The 15,275-nt window shown below is 40.5% G+C and overlaps 1 protein-coding gene across 2 annotated transcripts; it reads left to right on the top strand.

The window, feature by feature from the left end:
• Window positions 1-4,031: 4,031 nt before the first annotated feature.
• On the top strand, window positions 4,032-14,791 carry ZFAND5 (zinc finger AN1-type containing 5). Of its 2 annotated transcripts, none has more exons than XM_037492251.2 (6): window positions 4,032-4,556; window positions 8,789-8,948; window positions 9,368-9,479; window positions 10,082-10,185; window positions 12,357-12,482; window positions 13,146-14,791. In XM_037492251.2, the coding sequence occupies exons 2-6, from the start codon at window positions 8,798-8,800 to the stop codon at window positions 13,292-13,294; spliced, it is 642 nt and encodes a 213-aa protein (XP_037348148.1). In that variant the 5' UTR covers window positions 4,032-4,556; window positions 8,789-8,797; the 3' UTR covers window positions 13,295-14,791. The 2 variants fall into 2 exon arrangements, with proteins under 2 accessions (XP_037348148.1, XP_037348149.1); XM_037492252.2 differs by lacking the exon at window positions 4,032-4,556 and adding an exon at window positions 5,212-5,599.
• The last annotated feature ends 484 nt before the right edge of the window (window positions 14,792-15,275 follow it).

The following is a 15,275-nucleotide window of genomic DNA, read 5'->3' as shown; positions in this document are numbered from 1 at the left end:
ATTTATATAAATAACAATGATTTTTGTTCACTTAAATAGTCTCAAAAATTATTTATGGCTATATTGACAGTATCTCCATGGAATCGGCAAGTCTTGTCTAATCTGGTAAAATATCCATACAATTTATTTGAAGAATCTTTGATCAAGTTGTTTTTAGTGAAAAATCAGTAAAGCTTTAAAATTTATCAAAAGGTCTGCATAATAATCAAATTTGCTCCTTGCTTTATCAACTTTTTGGAAAAAATATTCAGTTACCCATTTATTGAGATGAGTTTAAACCCACCCACTATTTGAATCACTTATACTTATATTAATATTTGAGTATTAACTAGTAAAGACAAAAATTATTAATTAAATAATAGGATGTTATATTCTTGATTTTTTAATTAGTTGACCTGCTGTAAAGAGAATATTGAAATCCTTTCAGTCAATAATTTTAAAGATACCAAAAATATAATTGAGTCTTTACCTTGATCTTTAAGATTTGGAAGGGGGTTGAGGAAAGTAAGGAAGGAATGACACCCAATACTTGTTAAAACCCCCATAAAGACTGTGTTTCATCAAGCTCTGCTTAAGCACAGAAAGAAAATGAAGCTACCTACAAAAAATATAACAAAACCATAGAAGCAATTCTTGTCCCCACAATGGGAAGTACATGTCAAACTAAACTAACTCCAGGTCTTTTATATTTTGCAGTGGACTGATAATTTTTATTGCTATTTTTAAAGGATATCTGTGTTAACTTTCTAAGAAATGTAATTGCATTTGCTTTTCTCCAACTATCAATCCCCTTTCTGGCCTATCCCCTCATTATAAAGAAAGATGTAATGAATTCTTAAGCAGAATACGAGCTGTTGCAAGTTTCTTCTATGACATGCCAGTTTACTATATTTGCCTACTTTAATAAGCCTGGTCCACTGACGGTGGGTCTGACTAACTATGGAACTCAGATCTCAGAGGGTGTTCAGTCCCCACTGCTATGGTTATATGCCCCTATAACATTCTGTATCTTTCTCTCAAAACATTTACTGGTTCACAATTGTATATTTATAATATATTATTAATGCCTTTTTCTCCAATATGACAGAAAGAAAACAAGAGTAAGATCTTTTTTCCCATCAATGTATATATTCCAGCACTCAGCTCAGTGGGAGCTCTAGAATGTAGTGAGTGTACAAAACATTTTACAGACAAAATATAATTATGAGTTAGTATTATTTTCAAGAAAGGACCAGTACAATCACTTGGTATTTCCATACAAAAGATATTTTTGAACAATTAACTGATAATACTACCTTTTGAGCATGCTCCACTTTCCCTGTTTTCTATTTTGCAGAGGTTAATTTCAAACTTCTCTGATGAACATAAAGTAACGGTCCTTTTGTATACTATATTAAAAGCATTCTGTTCTACATTTTATGTTATAGATTCTCTTTAGAGTCCAACTGAAAGTTCAAAACACCAAAACAAAACAAAACTTAACAAAACTCATTAGATGAATATCTCCTATTCATATAGTGTGAGCATCTGAAAGAGGCATGGTAGGGTAAATCAATGGTGCTTAAACCTGAACATGGTATAATAGGACGGAGGACTTGTTAAAACACTGAATCAACCCCCAGAGTTTGTGATTCCATAATGTCTCCGGTATGCTGAGAACTTATATTTCTAACAAGTGCCCAGGAGATGCTGACACTGCTGGTCTGGGAGCCACACTTTCAGAATGACTAGGGTAGTTGCTGGAACAGAATCTTGCTAAGACTTGGTTCAAAACAAGCTACATTCTTGGTTGAAATAGTCTCATAGAGACAATTATAAATGGTTGGCTATATAACATATACTATATATTATTAAATAACCACTTTGACTTATTTCTCTCAGGTTTTTATTAGTTAGGCATTTTCTGGAATTATGTTGTTTCACTTGTCAGTACTAACATGGGGGTGAGGGTATTCTCTAAGTTATTTTTGCCCTCAGTAAGAATCACTTCCTTTGCTTTTCTGCTCTTTAGTGGCTGAGGCAAGTCACTTACCCTCTTTAGTCCTTATTCCCTTATCTGTAAAAATGGGTATAAAAGTACCTACCTCAGAGAAATGCTGTAAAGATGAGACCCTAAATGGTAGCTGCCGGCATTCAGATGATGGGGTTTGGTGTGTGGGTTTCTTGGGTCCCTCTAAGAATTCAGCAGACTTCCCATCCATCAGCATATAGCAAGCTCATTAAGGAAAGAGAAACACCTGCATAGACAGGGGGAGTGGGGTGGAGGGCAGTCTTAAAGGACAAGAACTTTGTTTTGTCTTGGTAATAGGATGTTATTATTGTGGAAAGTATAGACTTGGGGTCAGATTGGGTTGGTCTTCTAAAATGGATAGATTCATAACCCTCTCTTCCCCTCCTCTGGCTGATAATCGTTTCCCATCCCACCTCAGATTCCAGGAAACCTCCAAAGCCAGGTTTAGTCTAAGATTTATTAATCATCCCTACTCCCACCTCTGGTGTTTGTCCTTGTCAGACCGTCTATGCTAAGTTTTTCTACTCTAAATTTCCACTGGTAGCTATGGTTTTACTAATCTAATTCAGAGAAAAACATCCCAAGGATCCTAAGACTTGTGGCTGACACTAGTTACATCTTTACTGTATTACCAAAATAATAACACTAAATGGTGAAGAAAATATTCAGGTGTGTTCTAGGTATTGTTTACTATAGTGGAGAACTGTTTGATTTGGAAATTTGAGCACAGGGAACCAAGAGAGCATTCTTCCAAATATGCAAAATTAAAAGGCATGACCTGGAGCAGTGCTGGAAAATAGAGATTCCTGAGCTCCACCCCAGACCAAGCAAACCACCTTCTGGGAGAATCCTAGGGATCCTTAAATAATCACCCCCAGTGACTTTTCTGATTATCAAGTGCGAGAAACACTGAGACCTCGCATTCCTTTCTATGGTGGATAACATATATCCTACATATCATTTCTACCCACTCGCCCATTGTTTACAAGAAAACTTCCTAAGTCCAGTCGGTAATGTTGTTTTGCGTTTCACGAGTCACTTGAAAAGGTCATGTGGAATTGTTTTGGTGGTTGTTACTGGCGGTGGTGTTTTGAAAAGGCGCTCAAGTGTTTTGCTCTAACTCACCCTTTCAAACTAGTCGGGCCTGTGCTTCATTTCTGAATTGCCTAATAGCTCCCCCATCTTGAACTTCCTCCTTTCTGATCTCTGCCTCAGGTTAAGCTTGTTTGTTCCTTCACTCCATTTCTTGCGTAGAACATTTGGTGCTTTCCCACTTCACGACACTTTGCTGGAATAGTCAATTTCCAGGGATTTTACAGGCTGGCCAAGACAGTTTGTTCAGAACAGGGACGCCGGGGCGAGGACTGGCAGCCGGTCGGCCGGACGTTTCCTGACTCTGCACAAGCACCCGTGACCTTGCGCGAGGGGGCGGGCGGGCGGCTGCTCCCCGTCCAGCCGGTGTGTTGTTCATGTGCAGGTCCATGCTCAGGCTGGACTTTAGAACCGAAAAGGGGGTGGAAGGAGACGGGGCAGACCTAGAAGCGACAGACCTAGAAGCTCTAAAGCAGTTCTTTTTCTCGTCTCAAGGCGAATCCCTCTAATTCTTGGGGGGGATGGGGGCGCCGAGGGGGGGGAAGGGACATGTCCGCCAAGAGCTCGAGACAAAGCGTGAGAACTCAGAAGGCAAAAAGCGGGCTGGAGTGAGAAAATCGGAAGGAGGAGGCTGAGGGCCGACAATCGGCTAAAAATAGAAGCGCATCCTCCCCAGGACGGGCTCCTTCCAGCTCCGCCCTGGGGCCAGCAGCGCGGCCAGTGATTCGGCTCCGCGCGACGGCTTCCCAGTCAGACTCGCCCCGCCCCCCGGCCCCGGTGACTGGCGCCCGGAGCGGACGGCGGGCGCGCAACGTCACCGCGCTGCCGCCGCCGCCGCCGCCGCCGGGGTTTTCGCTGACGCACAGGCCCCGCCCCCTCCCTCCCTCTTCCCCTCAGAGCCCGAGCGCCGGGCTGAGCGAGGAGAGCGCGTCAGTCGGCCGGAGCGCGGACCTCACTGCGTGTCGCCTGGGGGTTCGCTCGCTTCCGGGAGCCGCGCCGCTTCCCTGGCGGTGGTTGAGGCGACGGAGAGCGCCATCCGCGGGCCCTCGCGCCGCCCAGGCCTCGCTGCGCGCGCCCCGTCCGCCCTCGGAGCCGGCCCCGCTCGCCGCCCGCGGACGTGTGTGGCGACGACGGCCCAGCGCCGCGAGCAGCGTTAGCGGCCGCGGCCTCCGGTCCTCCCTCCGCCTCCTCCTCGGCCCCCCTCCGCGGCCCTCCCCCCACTTCCCGAGCTCCGCCGTGTCCCGGCCACGCTCGGTGCAGCTGCAGGAACAAAGGAGGACCCCGCGGCGGCGGCGGCGGCGGCGGAGCCACCACCTCCGCCTGCGGCTCCGACCCGCTCCCCGCCGGCGGCGGCGCCTCCCGGCTCCCGCCTCGCCATCCCGGAGGCCTCGCCTCGGCCACACCGCGCCGGCGTCGCGCGTGAGCCCGGCTTCTGCTCTTCTGCCCCCGCAGGGTGAGTGGGGTGGCGCTGCGGGAGGGCGCCCGGCTGCTCGCGGCGGCCCGGGGCGGGAGTGGGGCGGCCGGAACGCCGCGGGCCTCCGGCGGAGCCCGAGCGGGCCGCGGATGGCGGCGTCCGGGGGAGGGGAGCCCGCCCGCCCGCCCGCTCAGGAAGCACAAAGACGGCGGCGTCATCCTGTGGCGGTGGCCCGCGGCCCGGCGCGCTCTCGGCGCTCAAAGTGGGGGAACAAAGCCCGGCGTGCGGCCCCCGGGGGCGCGGACCGCGGGCGTCCGCCCGAGCCCCCCTCAGCCCCGGCGCCCGGCGGGGTGGGCGGCGCGGCCCGTGGAGACAAAGAGGCCCTGGCGGCGGCCGCGCCCCCGACCCCGGCCCGGGCCCCGGCCCCGGCCCGCCGCGCCCCCCGGCTCTCCGCCTCCTCGGCGGAGCGGTTCGGGGTTGGAGGTCGGCGCGGGGCGGGCGGGGTGAGGGGCGGCCTGGTCGAGCCCGGCTGCTGCTGTTCTGCATGACTCAGTGGTTTTTGGAGGAGGCCCCGCCGGGCTTCCTGCGCGAGGCCTTCGCGCGGGGGGCCTGGGGGTGGGAGCGAGGGGTCGTGGGCAAGCGGTGGGACCCGAATTTGTTCTCAGATTCTCGGGGCGAGGGGGGGGACGTGGGTGCGAGGGACTTACCTCGTCGTGTTTCAGTTTTCCCAGCGTCGCTGCGTCTCGCCCCAAATCCCTCTCATGAAGGAAATGGAGCACCTTCTCCTTTGTTTCGTGCCTTCAGACGGCCGGACCGGAGACGGTGCTCGCTCTCCACGCATTCGTGGAGCTGTGTTTTAAGGGGAGGAAACCAGGTTGTCTTTATCGATTGAATCTTCCGAAGACTCTGGTGTGAGCACTTAGTAGGGGGAAGTAGTATGTGGGTCACAGCCCCTTTTCGTAAACCTGCGTTCAGGTAACTTAGAGACTTTTTTTTTTTTTTCTTTAAACCTGGACTGTCATTTTAGTGATTTTTATAAAGTAGCGTTGCGGAATCGAGTTACTGAAAATATCGCCGTTTTTGTAAGTTCTTTGTTAAAACGTCTGGGATGCGGCGGCGGGGGGCGGGGGTTATAGTTTTGCCGTGTTTTCTATCTCGGGCCTGATTTTAAGTCTGGCAAGGAGCCCTTTTTAAAAAGCACACTAATCTACTCCATTTGGCAAAGAGGGAACTGAGACTTGAAGTGTAAGGACTTGTCCAAGGTCACTGGCTTAGTAGGAAATAGATTAGAGACCGGAACTCGGGGGCTCAACTCCAGGTGAGTAGGCAGTCTTAAAATCTTTCACCAGTATGTGCTCCTGAAGGCACTACATTCGCGGGTATAAAGACTTATATATATAAATATTTGAGGCAGGAGAATTTTTCAGTTAGGTGACCAGGTTTGGGTTTTTCTTAAGCTATGAATTAGAGGAAACCACAAACCGTAAAAAAAAAAAAAACTATACATTTCAGTTATACCTAAGAGAGCTAATGTTTCTGCCTGACAACTTTTAAGGTACTAAATAGTAATATTTTTCTAAAATTTTGCCAAGTAGGAGGAAAGAAAATACAATGCCTGTCCTAGTGGCAGACTATACTTCTCCCCAGCCCCCAATTGCTGCTAACCAATTTCTGACTTGATGGCTCTTAGCTTTGTTGGCTTTCATAAACAACTCAGACCGTATTGGTTTCATGAGTGATTAATGATGATTGCATCTTATGTGGAGTTTGAGATTGTTCTTCAGCCCTCCCTACATTAGAAAAAACTGTAGCAGCCTTAATGGCTTCTTTTTATTTTGTTTCATTATGTTCAATATATGAAGCTGCATCCTTAAGTTCTTGGGGTTGTGTAGGAGTTGGCAGGCTCGGAGATAAAAATAGAAGCTGATTTCAGAGGCCCCTGTTGACTAGGCTTTATGTGAGAGCCTCCATCCAGCTCAGCCTGTCACATTGCAGCCTTGTGACAGGCCCGCCCATGTGATCTAAGCTTCTGAGAAATATTAAGGCAAGCTGTGCACATGTGATGGCATTTAAAGGCTGGCTTTGGGGGGTGGGGGGAATGTACAAGACGGGAACCCATAGAGAAGACTCTATGGCGTCTATTGTGTCTCAGTGTTGGGAGTTTATTTATAGTGAATTGAAGGTGTTGGGTGTGTATTCTGTAGAAGGAAAGGTGGAATACTTGTGGAAGTAGATGAAATCATTAGAGAACACTTCTTCCCTGCCCCATTTTTATTTATATAAAGCCGAAATTTTAATAATCAGATTAACTAGTATTAATATGAGTGGACGAAAATTTAGGCCAATTTCATTTTAAAGCCAGTATCAGATGACACGGAGTCAGTATAGAAAGCATGAACTAGCATATTTGTTAAGCTGTCTTCAAGGAATGGCTCAACTTTTTTCGTTGGACAGAGATGCACATACTTTACATGGTGGGCTAACAAATAAATCATTTATTATGTAAAGTATTTTTTGCACATATACTGTACAAAAAATTTTAAAAGCCCAGCTGAAAGTGTTTATTAATAAACTTCATAAGTGATGTTGAAATGTTTACACTACCCTGCTCCAAAATGAGTCAGCTAAATTCCACTTACTATTTAAAGAGACAGTGTCAACTAAATTAGTCTTATTTGAAGTAGTAAGCTTGGTCACTGTACAAACTTAATTGCCTCAATGTCCTTTTGCTAAGAAACATTTAAATGTTTGGGGTACAGTCAAGTTTCTCTAGCAAGGTGAAAATTGGTTAGTCCTCTTCTGTTTTCAGAATTTTGGTGAAAAGTGTTAATACTTGTTCAAAATGTTTTTAATAACTCACTAAAGTGTGTATTTTAGTATGTAGTATTTGGAAGAAGTCATATGAAATTCTAGATGACAAGCTGTTGACTTTCCTGCACTTATTTGCAATCATCATAACTTAATCTTAAGTTCTCCATTACCAGCATAAAGATGCGTTTAAATGATACTGACCACAAATTATAGCACATGATTTCCCTTTAATAAAATGTTCTCAAACATGCTTTTGTTGTACATTCTTACGTCTTTTAAGGTGACAGGGAAACACTCCATAGCTGCTGCTTAAATTTTTAAGCAATGTTTATCTCTTTAACTCAGGAAAACTTACCAAATTTACCAAAACATTGCTCTGTTTGTGCTGATTTTAAGAAGGCTTCTGGAAAAGCAAAGGGTGTACTTGCTATTGTATAAAGTTCTTTCTGGTAACTGACCATTAAATATTAACCATTACTAAAGGTTGTGTGTTTATATTGAATTACTTTGCTGTGTAGAAATTGAGCTTGGAAAAGTTTCATTATTTTTTTGGTATGAAGAAAGCAAGTGCTTAATAGTTGAGATAAACCTTTGCTGAGAAGTCTGTGACGATAATTTGTGCACTGCAGGTTTCTAGGCACTAACTTTAAAATACTCAACCAGATTTCACACCTCAGATGTGGTACATAAGATATTTTGTAAGCAGCTGACCCCTAAATTCTTAAAGAGCCTCAGTTGTTGGTGCCAACGTAACAGGGAAAGGCTAGATGATATGCCAGTTCTCTTTTCAGTCTTTAAAGCGGCTTCAACATTTTAGAAGTATTGCTGCTCATCCCCAGAGTAGAATTGTTGAATTACTAAGGGGGGGCCCAAGTATGTTCAGATATTATGAGAAAGTTTTAGACCTGCATCTAGTATACAGTCAGTTTAAAGAACCACTAGTAGCTATTACGAGGCGGTACTTGTGATTATTAATAGATTTCCTCATTTGCAAGTCTCATTTAATATATTTTTAACCAGTGAAGTTCAATCATTTAATATGGTCTGCCTATACAGTGCACCAGAGCAGAAAGACTTTAAGATACCAGTTGTCCAAATTGATATAAATGTAATTCTGATAATCAGAGTGACCTTTTCAGAAATTGAAACAAAGAACAATGGTGACAAATGAGATAACGTATTAATATTTAATTATCAAGTTTTCTTTTTCTAAAGAATATGAGGTCATAACTCATTTATTAAGTTAGAACAATTCTTTTCATGCCCTTTGTTTTATAAAGGCAACAACATATAATTTCCTCGACCTGTTCTTTTAAATGATTAACTCAATTTGGGCTTTTGTTAGAAATAGACTTGGTGTTGAGAAATAAAGGTACACTGTGGAATGTATCAGGCTAATTTAGTGGTTTTATTTTGGTTGCATGTTTCTAAAATTTTGTTTTGTTTTGTTTTGTTTATAGCAGAAAAATATGGCTCAGGAGACAAACCAGACCCCAGGGCCCATGCTGTGTAGTACAGGATGTGGCTTTTATGGGAATCCTAGGACAAATGGAATGTGTTCTGTGTGCTACAAAGAACATCTTCAGAGACAGCAAAATAGTGGCAGAATGAGCCCGATGGGTAAGTTGTTTCCAAGGAAAAACCCATTTGAAGAACTGGTGGATTATTGGGCCTAAGACTGAGAATCAATGCTGAAAGCCCAAGGAGAGAAGACCAAAAAAATTAAATAAAAACCCTTGAAATGAAAGCAACAGCCCAGCTACTTGGCATGACTACATCAGGAATGAACAACAATTTACAAACATCTTTTTACTTTTTTATTTTCCTTTTTTGAGATTTTTGTTTCATGCTTGTGTTCACTGGATATGACTTTTTAATGTGTATTTTTGTTTGGATACTCAGTGTAGGATTCTGCAACACAGTAAAAGTGCTTAAAGTCACTAACCTAATTAAATGCAAGTATTTGTTACTTATTAATAGTTTTATAACTAAATGTTTGTATTGTTGCTTTGTTTCTTACAAATACTTTTTTTAAATAGGGACAGCTAGTGGTTCCAACAGTCCTACCTCAGATTCTGCATCTGTACAGAGGGCAGACTCTAGTTTAAACAACTGTGAAGGTGCTGCTGGCAGCACATCTGAAAAATCAAGGTAAGATTGAATATTTAAGGGTTTTATGATAATACAAGGAGAAATAAAAGTATCTGTGTTATAATTCTGGGTGTTAAGGAGGATGTTAATATGTCAGATGTCTTTGATTTTGCATGTGTTGGCATAATCAGGAATTCTAATAACCTTTAGTATATGTCTTAAGTTATTGAGTAAAGATGTATGTAATAACATTCCATCACATCCTCAAGGATGCTGTGTTGAGAATGCTGTGCTCTTCCTTGTAATTGAAGTTTAGGGATTATAGATAGTCAAAGCTCTGCAGACTGCATTGTAATCCCACACAAGGCATTTTAGCTAAAGCTCTGCCCCCTTTTGCACATAAACTAATTACAGGAACAGCTAAAAATTCCTAGTTGACTATAACAACTTATATAAATATGCAACCTTGGGTCGATGAGCCATTTATCAAATTGCTTTCTATATTCTCAACCATATAGTGGGCATCCAATATTCTTTTAAAAAATTTAAATTACTCCATTTGATCATGTTGGAAATAATAATTTAAAGTTGAACTGACAACTTACTGTCATGCAAAGAAGTACCCTTAACATCTTTAAAAATGTTTGCTTGAACTCAAATAGAAATGTGCCTGTGGCTGCCTTGCCTGTAACTCAGCAAATGACAGAAATGAGCATTTCAAGAGAGGACAAAATAACTACCCCGAAAACAGAGGTGTCAGAGCCAGGTATGCTTTTTGTTTAATACTAGTTCAGTACTGAACGTGGTAGAAGGAGAAAGGGTTGGTGGGGGGATTCTTTCCTTCCCATTGAAGGGCCAAAGAGGATAGCAGTTATAAAATATGGACCAAGCAAGAACCACTGTCTTTAAAAAACCTGTAATAGTCCATCTTTATCCCATCTCTTCACATCTCTCCACCCACAAATCAGCAGTTTATCTAGAAGGCTGGAAGTGTTAAAAACTTTTAATGATGTCAAAAACTAAAGTATTGTTCATAGGCACAGAATCAAAAGGAGTAATTATCAGTATTGACAGTGTAATATTATAAGCATGTTACAGTATTCAAGCATAAAGAACATGTTGAGCATTTGAAAAACTTAAATTTTAATTGTATAGTTTGTGGGAATTAAAACTCATTGTGGCATTTTGGTTATTAGCTAATCACGTTAAGTCTACTGCACTGGCACAATCAGATGTGCTCCGGTGTTGCCTGAAAATTGACTTGTTTGAATCTTCTGTAGTAGGCCCTGGAGCAAGGATCTTAACATACTCTATAGTGCACATAGCTTATTATTTCCTGGCAGTGTTGACTGAATACAACATAAAACTTGATTGTAAGGAAATTGTATCAGTGCATATGCAGTCTGCTATGGAGGCTGGTTTTTGCTAATATCACATAGCCAAACTTAGTCAAACTATATCAGGGTTACAAAGTTAAAGGGAAATTTTCAGTTCAGCAAGTGAAACCATATTTGGTATTTTGAAATATTTCCTCTGAAAAACTCACCATATCCGTGTCTTTGAGACTTTTGTTCTATTTGATTTGGGGTTTTTTTAAACACAAAATCACTTTAACCTTGGAACAACTCACTTAGGTCAGATCTGTAGCTAGTCTTTATTTTAGTAGGTATCCTATAGTTTACTATTATCTGCTTTTTCTGTATCTTTTTTCTTTAACTCCCCTTCTTCCCTGTGTGGCTTAGGAATTACTATTCACTTTACAGGTATGACCAAGAAAATGGCTTTCCCTTCCACCCCATACTTTCATAGATTATTAGCTTATGTAGTAGGCAGAATATTCAGTCTAATAAATCTTACTGGGTGTTACTAATACAAATGAATAAAATTGGGTAGAATTTTAGAGTGAGTTATCTTTAAACAGTTTGGAATTTATGCTAATAGCATTGGCGCTACCATAATGTTTAGGTGTTAATTTTAGCATTGTGTACATTAAAATTTACTATTTGGCTTAGTTTAATATTAAAACTCAAGAGTATCCAGTGCTTCTGATGTTGATTTCATAAAAGGAAAAATTGGTATTTTGTTTTAAAATACCTAGTGATAACATGGGCTTTAGAATAGCAATATTCGATTTTATCTTTATACTGACATTCTATTTATAGCATGTATGAGTTACAACTTACTGGAAAGCTAGAATTGGACTTTTAGTGGTGAACTAAGTATCAGAAAGTAGATAAAAGCTGTGCTTTAAAAAAATCTTGTTTTGCTATGGAATAGTGAATAGACTAAAATCAAGCCTTTATAAGTACTAATACTGTTCTAAACAGAATGTTTGCCAACCTTTCGAAAGAAAGTTTTTTCAAAAAAAAAAAAAAAAACACCAGATTTTCTATTTAGGACAAAGCACTTTGTAAAATGGCAAAATATGAAATTTGGAGATGTAAAGTTAGGGATGATTTGGGTTTACTTGTCTTAATTGCTGGGTTTAACTAGACAATCTTCAGTAAACCAGAGTGACTTTTTCATAACCAAGTACCTTAGAAATTGGCAAGTTTCTTTCTAAATAAATTTCTAAATAGTAACAAGGTGGGAGCTTAGCTCAGTTAATTATAATATAAAAAGCTGAATATAGGACATCTACGGTGTCTTAAAACTTAGAATTAGGATTTGTTCTCTGGTGTTAGCTGTTAGGAATGAATTTCAAGGAATTTGAGTGGAATGATCATTTTACGAAATTTAGAGAAACAAGTATGTTGATTGGCACCAAATGATCAGCAGGTATTGACGTAGAAGGTGCAAGTACCCTTTAAGAAAGTGTTCTTAAAATTTTTCACCAAAAAGCTTAACTATTCTTAGATGGTTTTTTTGTTTTGTTTTGGCTTCGATAACTGCCAGTGAATTCTTTGCAAATTTCTGATGTTTACCCTTGCTTTTCAGTTGTCACTCAGCCTAGTCCATCAGTTTCTCAGCCTAGTACTTCTCAAAGTGAAGAAAAAGCTCCTGAGTTACCCAAACCAAAGAAGAACAGATGTTTCATGTGCAGAAAGAAAGTTGGCCTTACAGGTATTACACAATGCATAAGACAAATTCTAGTGTTTTTAACAAATAGCTCCAACTCCTTATGGGGCAGCTTGGTCTTACACATAAAACAGAATGCCTAACTTTTATGACTATAGTTGACTGGGCCAGGTGAGAAGCTGAGCTTGAATTCCATTTTTCTAATCATATGAAGCCCTTTATTATTAACTTCATGTCTTTTTATTGAATTGATAAAAATTCATCACTTTTTAGTTTTTCCTTTGTTTTCTTGGGGGGATGGTAGCTTGAGCAATACAGCAATCATATATTTTGAACCAGATACAAAATGTTCTAGATACTTAAGTGATTCCTTTTAAATTTCCTTTTAAGACTTGTCTTAAAGAATCTGTCTCCCCCTGGTTTTTACTTGAGAGAACATTTTTGGTTAATATATGGTAGGGCTAGAATTTGAATCCAGGTCAGCCTGACTCTAGAACCTGTGTAATTTCTACACCATAAAAAAACAGTTATAATTTCTCACAATATCAAAGGAGGTTAAAAGCTCTTTCACAATTTAAAGTGAGGCTTTTTGTCTTGCATGTTGTAAAGATCCATGAAAATCTCACTGTTTTCTGTGAGACTTAAGACTTTTTCTTTTAATTGCTACAAGTTCCTAAGTGACTCTACTTCCTCTTGTTGTGTGTACAGGGTTTGACTGCCGATGTGGAAATTTGTTTTGTGGACTTCACCGTTACTCTGACAAGCACAACTGTCCATATGATTACAAAGCAGAAGCTGCAGCAAAAATCAGAAAAGAGAATCCAGTTGTTGTGGCTGAAAAAATCCAGAGAATATAAATTACTACTTGTGAAGAGACTGATACTACTTTGTTTTTATTTTAATATATCGTAGGAAAACATTAAAGAGCAGATGCATGGCCATTTTCCTTTGATGTTCTCCAGAGTTTTACTTTACATTTGTCTGTCTTAATAATTGATATTTTAGGATGTTTGGGTGTTTGTTACAGGCAGAATTGGTTAGATACAGCCCTACAAAATGTATATGCCCTCCCCTGAATAAAATTGGATGAAAATCTGCACAAATCAAAATACACAGATAATAGGGACAAAATTTAGTTCCCTTGTGCCAAACAAAATACATGAAATCTCTGCATGTTTGCAGCATATCTGCCTTTTGGGAATGTAATCAAGGTATAATCTTCGGCTAGTGTTATGTGCCTGTATTTTTTTTTTTTTTAAGAAATGGTACACCAGAAAAAGACTGGCAGTCTATTTCTACCGTAATTAAAATTCACCCTGTTAATTTCTACAATATGTTCTTTGGAAGCAGGAAGAAAGCTATATAGAAAATCATACCCTTTTATTGTGAAACCAGTATTTGGTGCCCTATGTAAGCCTGGTTAATTGGTCAAGTAAGACATTCTGAAAAAGGTAATCATCATGGCTAATAATCCTATGAGTAAAAACCATCAAGCCAGCGGGGTCTTGAGATATCTTTGAAGCTTACTGTGCCGGCCTGCACCAGAAGATGTCTGCATTACTCATTGCTAAAAAATATGTAGCACAGAACTAACTGTACTAGGATTAATTTGTTTAAAAGAAGAAATTAAAAACTCTACGTTTGGTTTTCACATATAGCAGTTCTATTAAATAACATGCATCTGAATTTTTAAGTTGCAAAGGTATCTGATTTTTCATGTGCATCTTTTGTTGAATGTTTTTGGTTCCAAGAAAGAATGTTTAAAGCTTTTTTAAAGACTTCAGTTCTTAATGTAACTGTACCCTTCTGCATGGAAAATCATAACCAACATGGCTGCAGTAGACTTCTTAGTGGTATCCAGCACCACTTGCAGAGGGCTGCTTTATCATATTGTACTTGGGTGTAGGACTCTAGTGTTCTTGGGTGTATTGCATGGGCTGCATTATCTACAGCATTGTACAATAACAACTAGAAGAGGCAGTATACTTCACTGATGCTTGTCTGGTAATATCACTTCTGTGTTATAATGGAAGGTTTTTGTGATGTATGAAATTTGTGTTTTTTATATATAAATGAGTATAGTTAGATTAGTGTTGTGGTAATGCCTGTTTTCATCTGTAAATAGTTAAGTATGTACACAAGGCACTACTGATTTCTTGCAGTGTTCAGTCCTAGTTTTTACTTTTATTCTTAAAGCATTCACCTTTGCTTTCAATTTTATGTACCTTAGTTCTGAGTTCGATCTGCAGATGTGTACAGATAGTTCCATATTTATGTATTGCACATAATCATGCTACTCAGCATTGATGCTATATTGTATTATGTAAATAATAAAAGCCATGTACAGAGGGAAACTTCCACTTACTTATTCATTGGGTTTTTAAGCCATAGTTAGAAATCCTAAGGGGGATAATGAGATTTTTCATATTCAGTTTTTCAGTTGCATATGTAAATTTTGCATGGCTGTATTGTAGGGTTTTGGGTTTTTTTGGTTTTTTTTTCCCATTACCATCCCTGAGCATGATACATACAAATGAGAACCATGAGGTGAGTTGTGAAACTTTCAAGTATGGTATGCAGTAGGCAATTTATTTTTGAAGAAATGAATAGGCATTTTTAGAATCAAAACAATGTTAGAACTCAGGAAAAGAATGAAATTTTAAAAATTAGGGCCTATCTGCTTCTTCTGGGTTTTTTTGATTTTGCTTCATAGGTATGGCAATTTGTATATAAAAACTGGCATGGTTTTGTTTTACTGCTGTTTTGGATTTGGTTCCAATATAGATGTGGACTTGGTCTATGCAGGTGTCATGCCAGACAATAAACAATGGGTCACAG

This window comes from Talpa occidentalis, unplaced genomic scaffold, assembly GCF_014898055.3.
Source record: "Talpa occidentalis isolate TD23 unplaced genomic scaffold, MPIMG_talOcc4v2.1 talOcc4.7, whole genome shotgun sequence".
Lineage (NCBI taxonomy): Eukaryota > Metazoa > Chordata > Mammalia > Eulipotyphla > Talpidae > Talpa > Talpa occidentalis.
The sequence above is the reverse complement of the archived record's forward strand: the minus strand, read 5'-3'. Positions and strand labels throughout refer to the sequence as shown.

Excerpts from the sequence above, each read along its gene's own strand:
- ZFAND5 (XM_037492251.2), top strand. The coding sequence starts at position 8,798 with ATGGCTCAGGAGACAAACCAGACCCCAGGGCCCATGCTGTGTAGTACA. Across the intron at positions 8,949-9,367 it reads TGGCAGAATGAGCCCGATGG|GGACAGCTAGTGGTTCCAAC; the intron begins GTAAGTTGTTTC and ends TTTTTTAAATAG. Across the intron at positions 10,186-12,356 it reads AACAGAGGTGTCAGAGCCAG|TTGTCACTCAGCCTAGTCCA; the intron begins GTATGCTTTTTG and ends CTTGCTTTTCAG.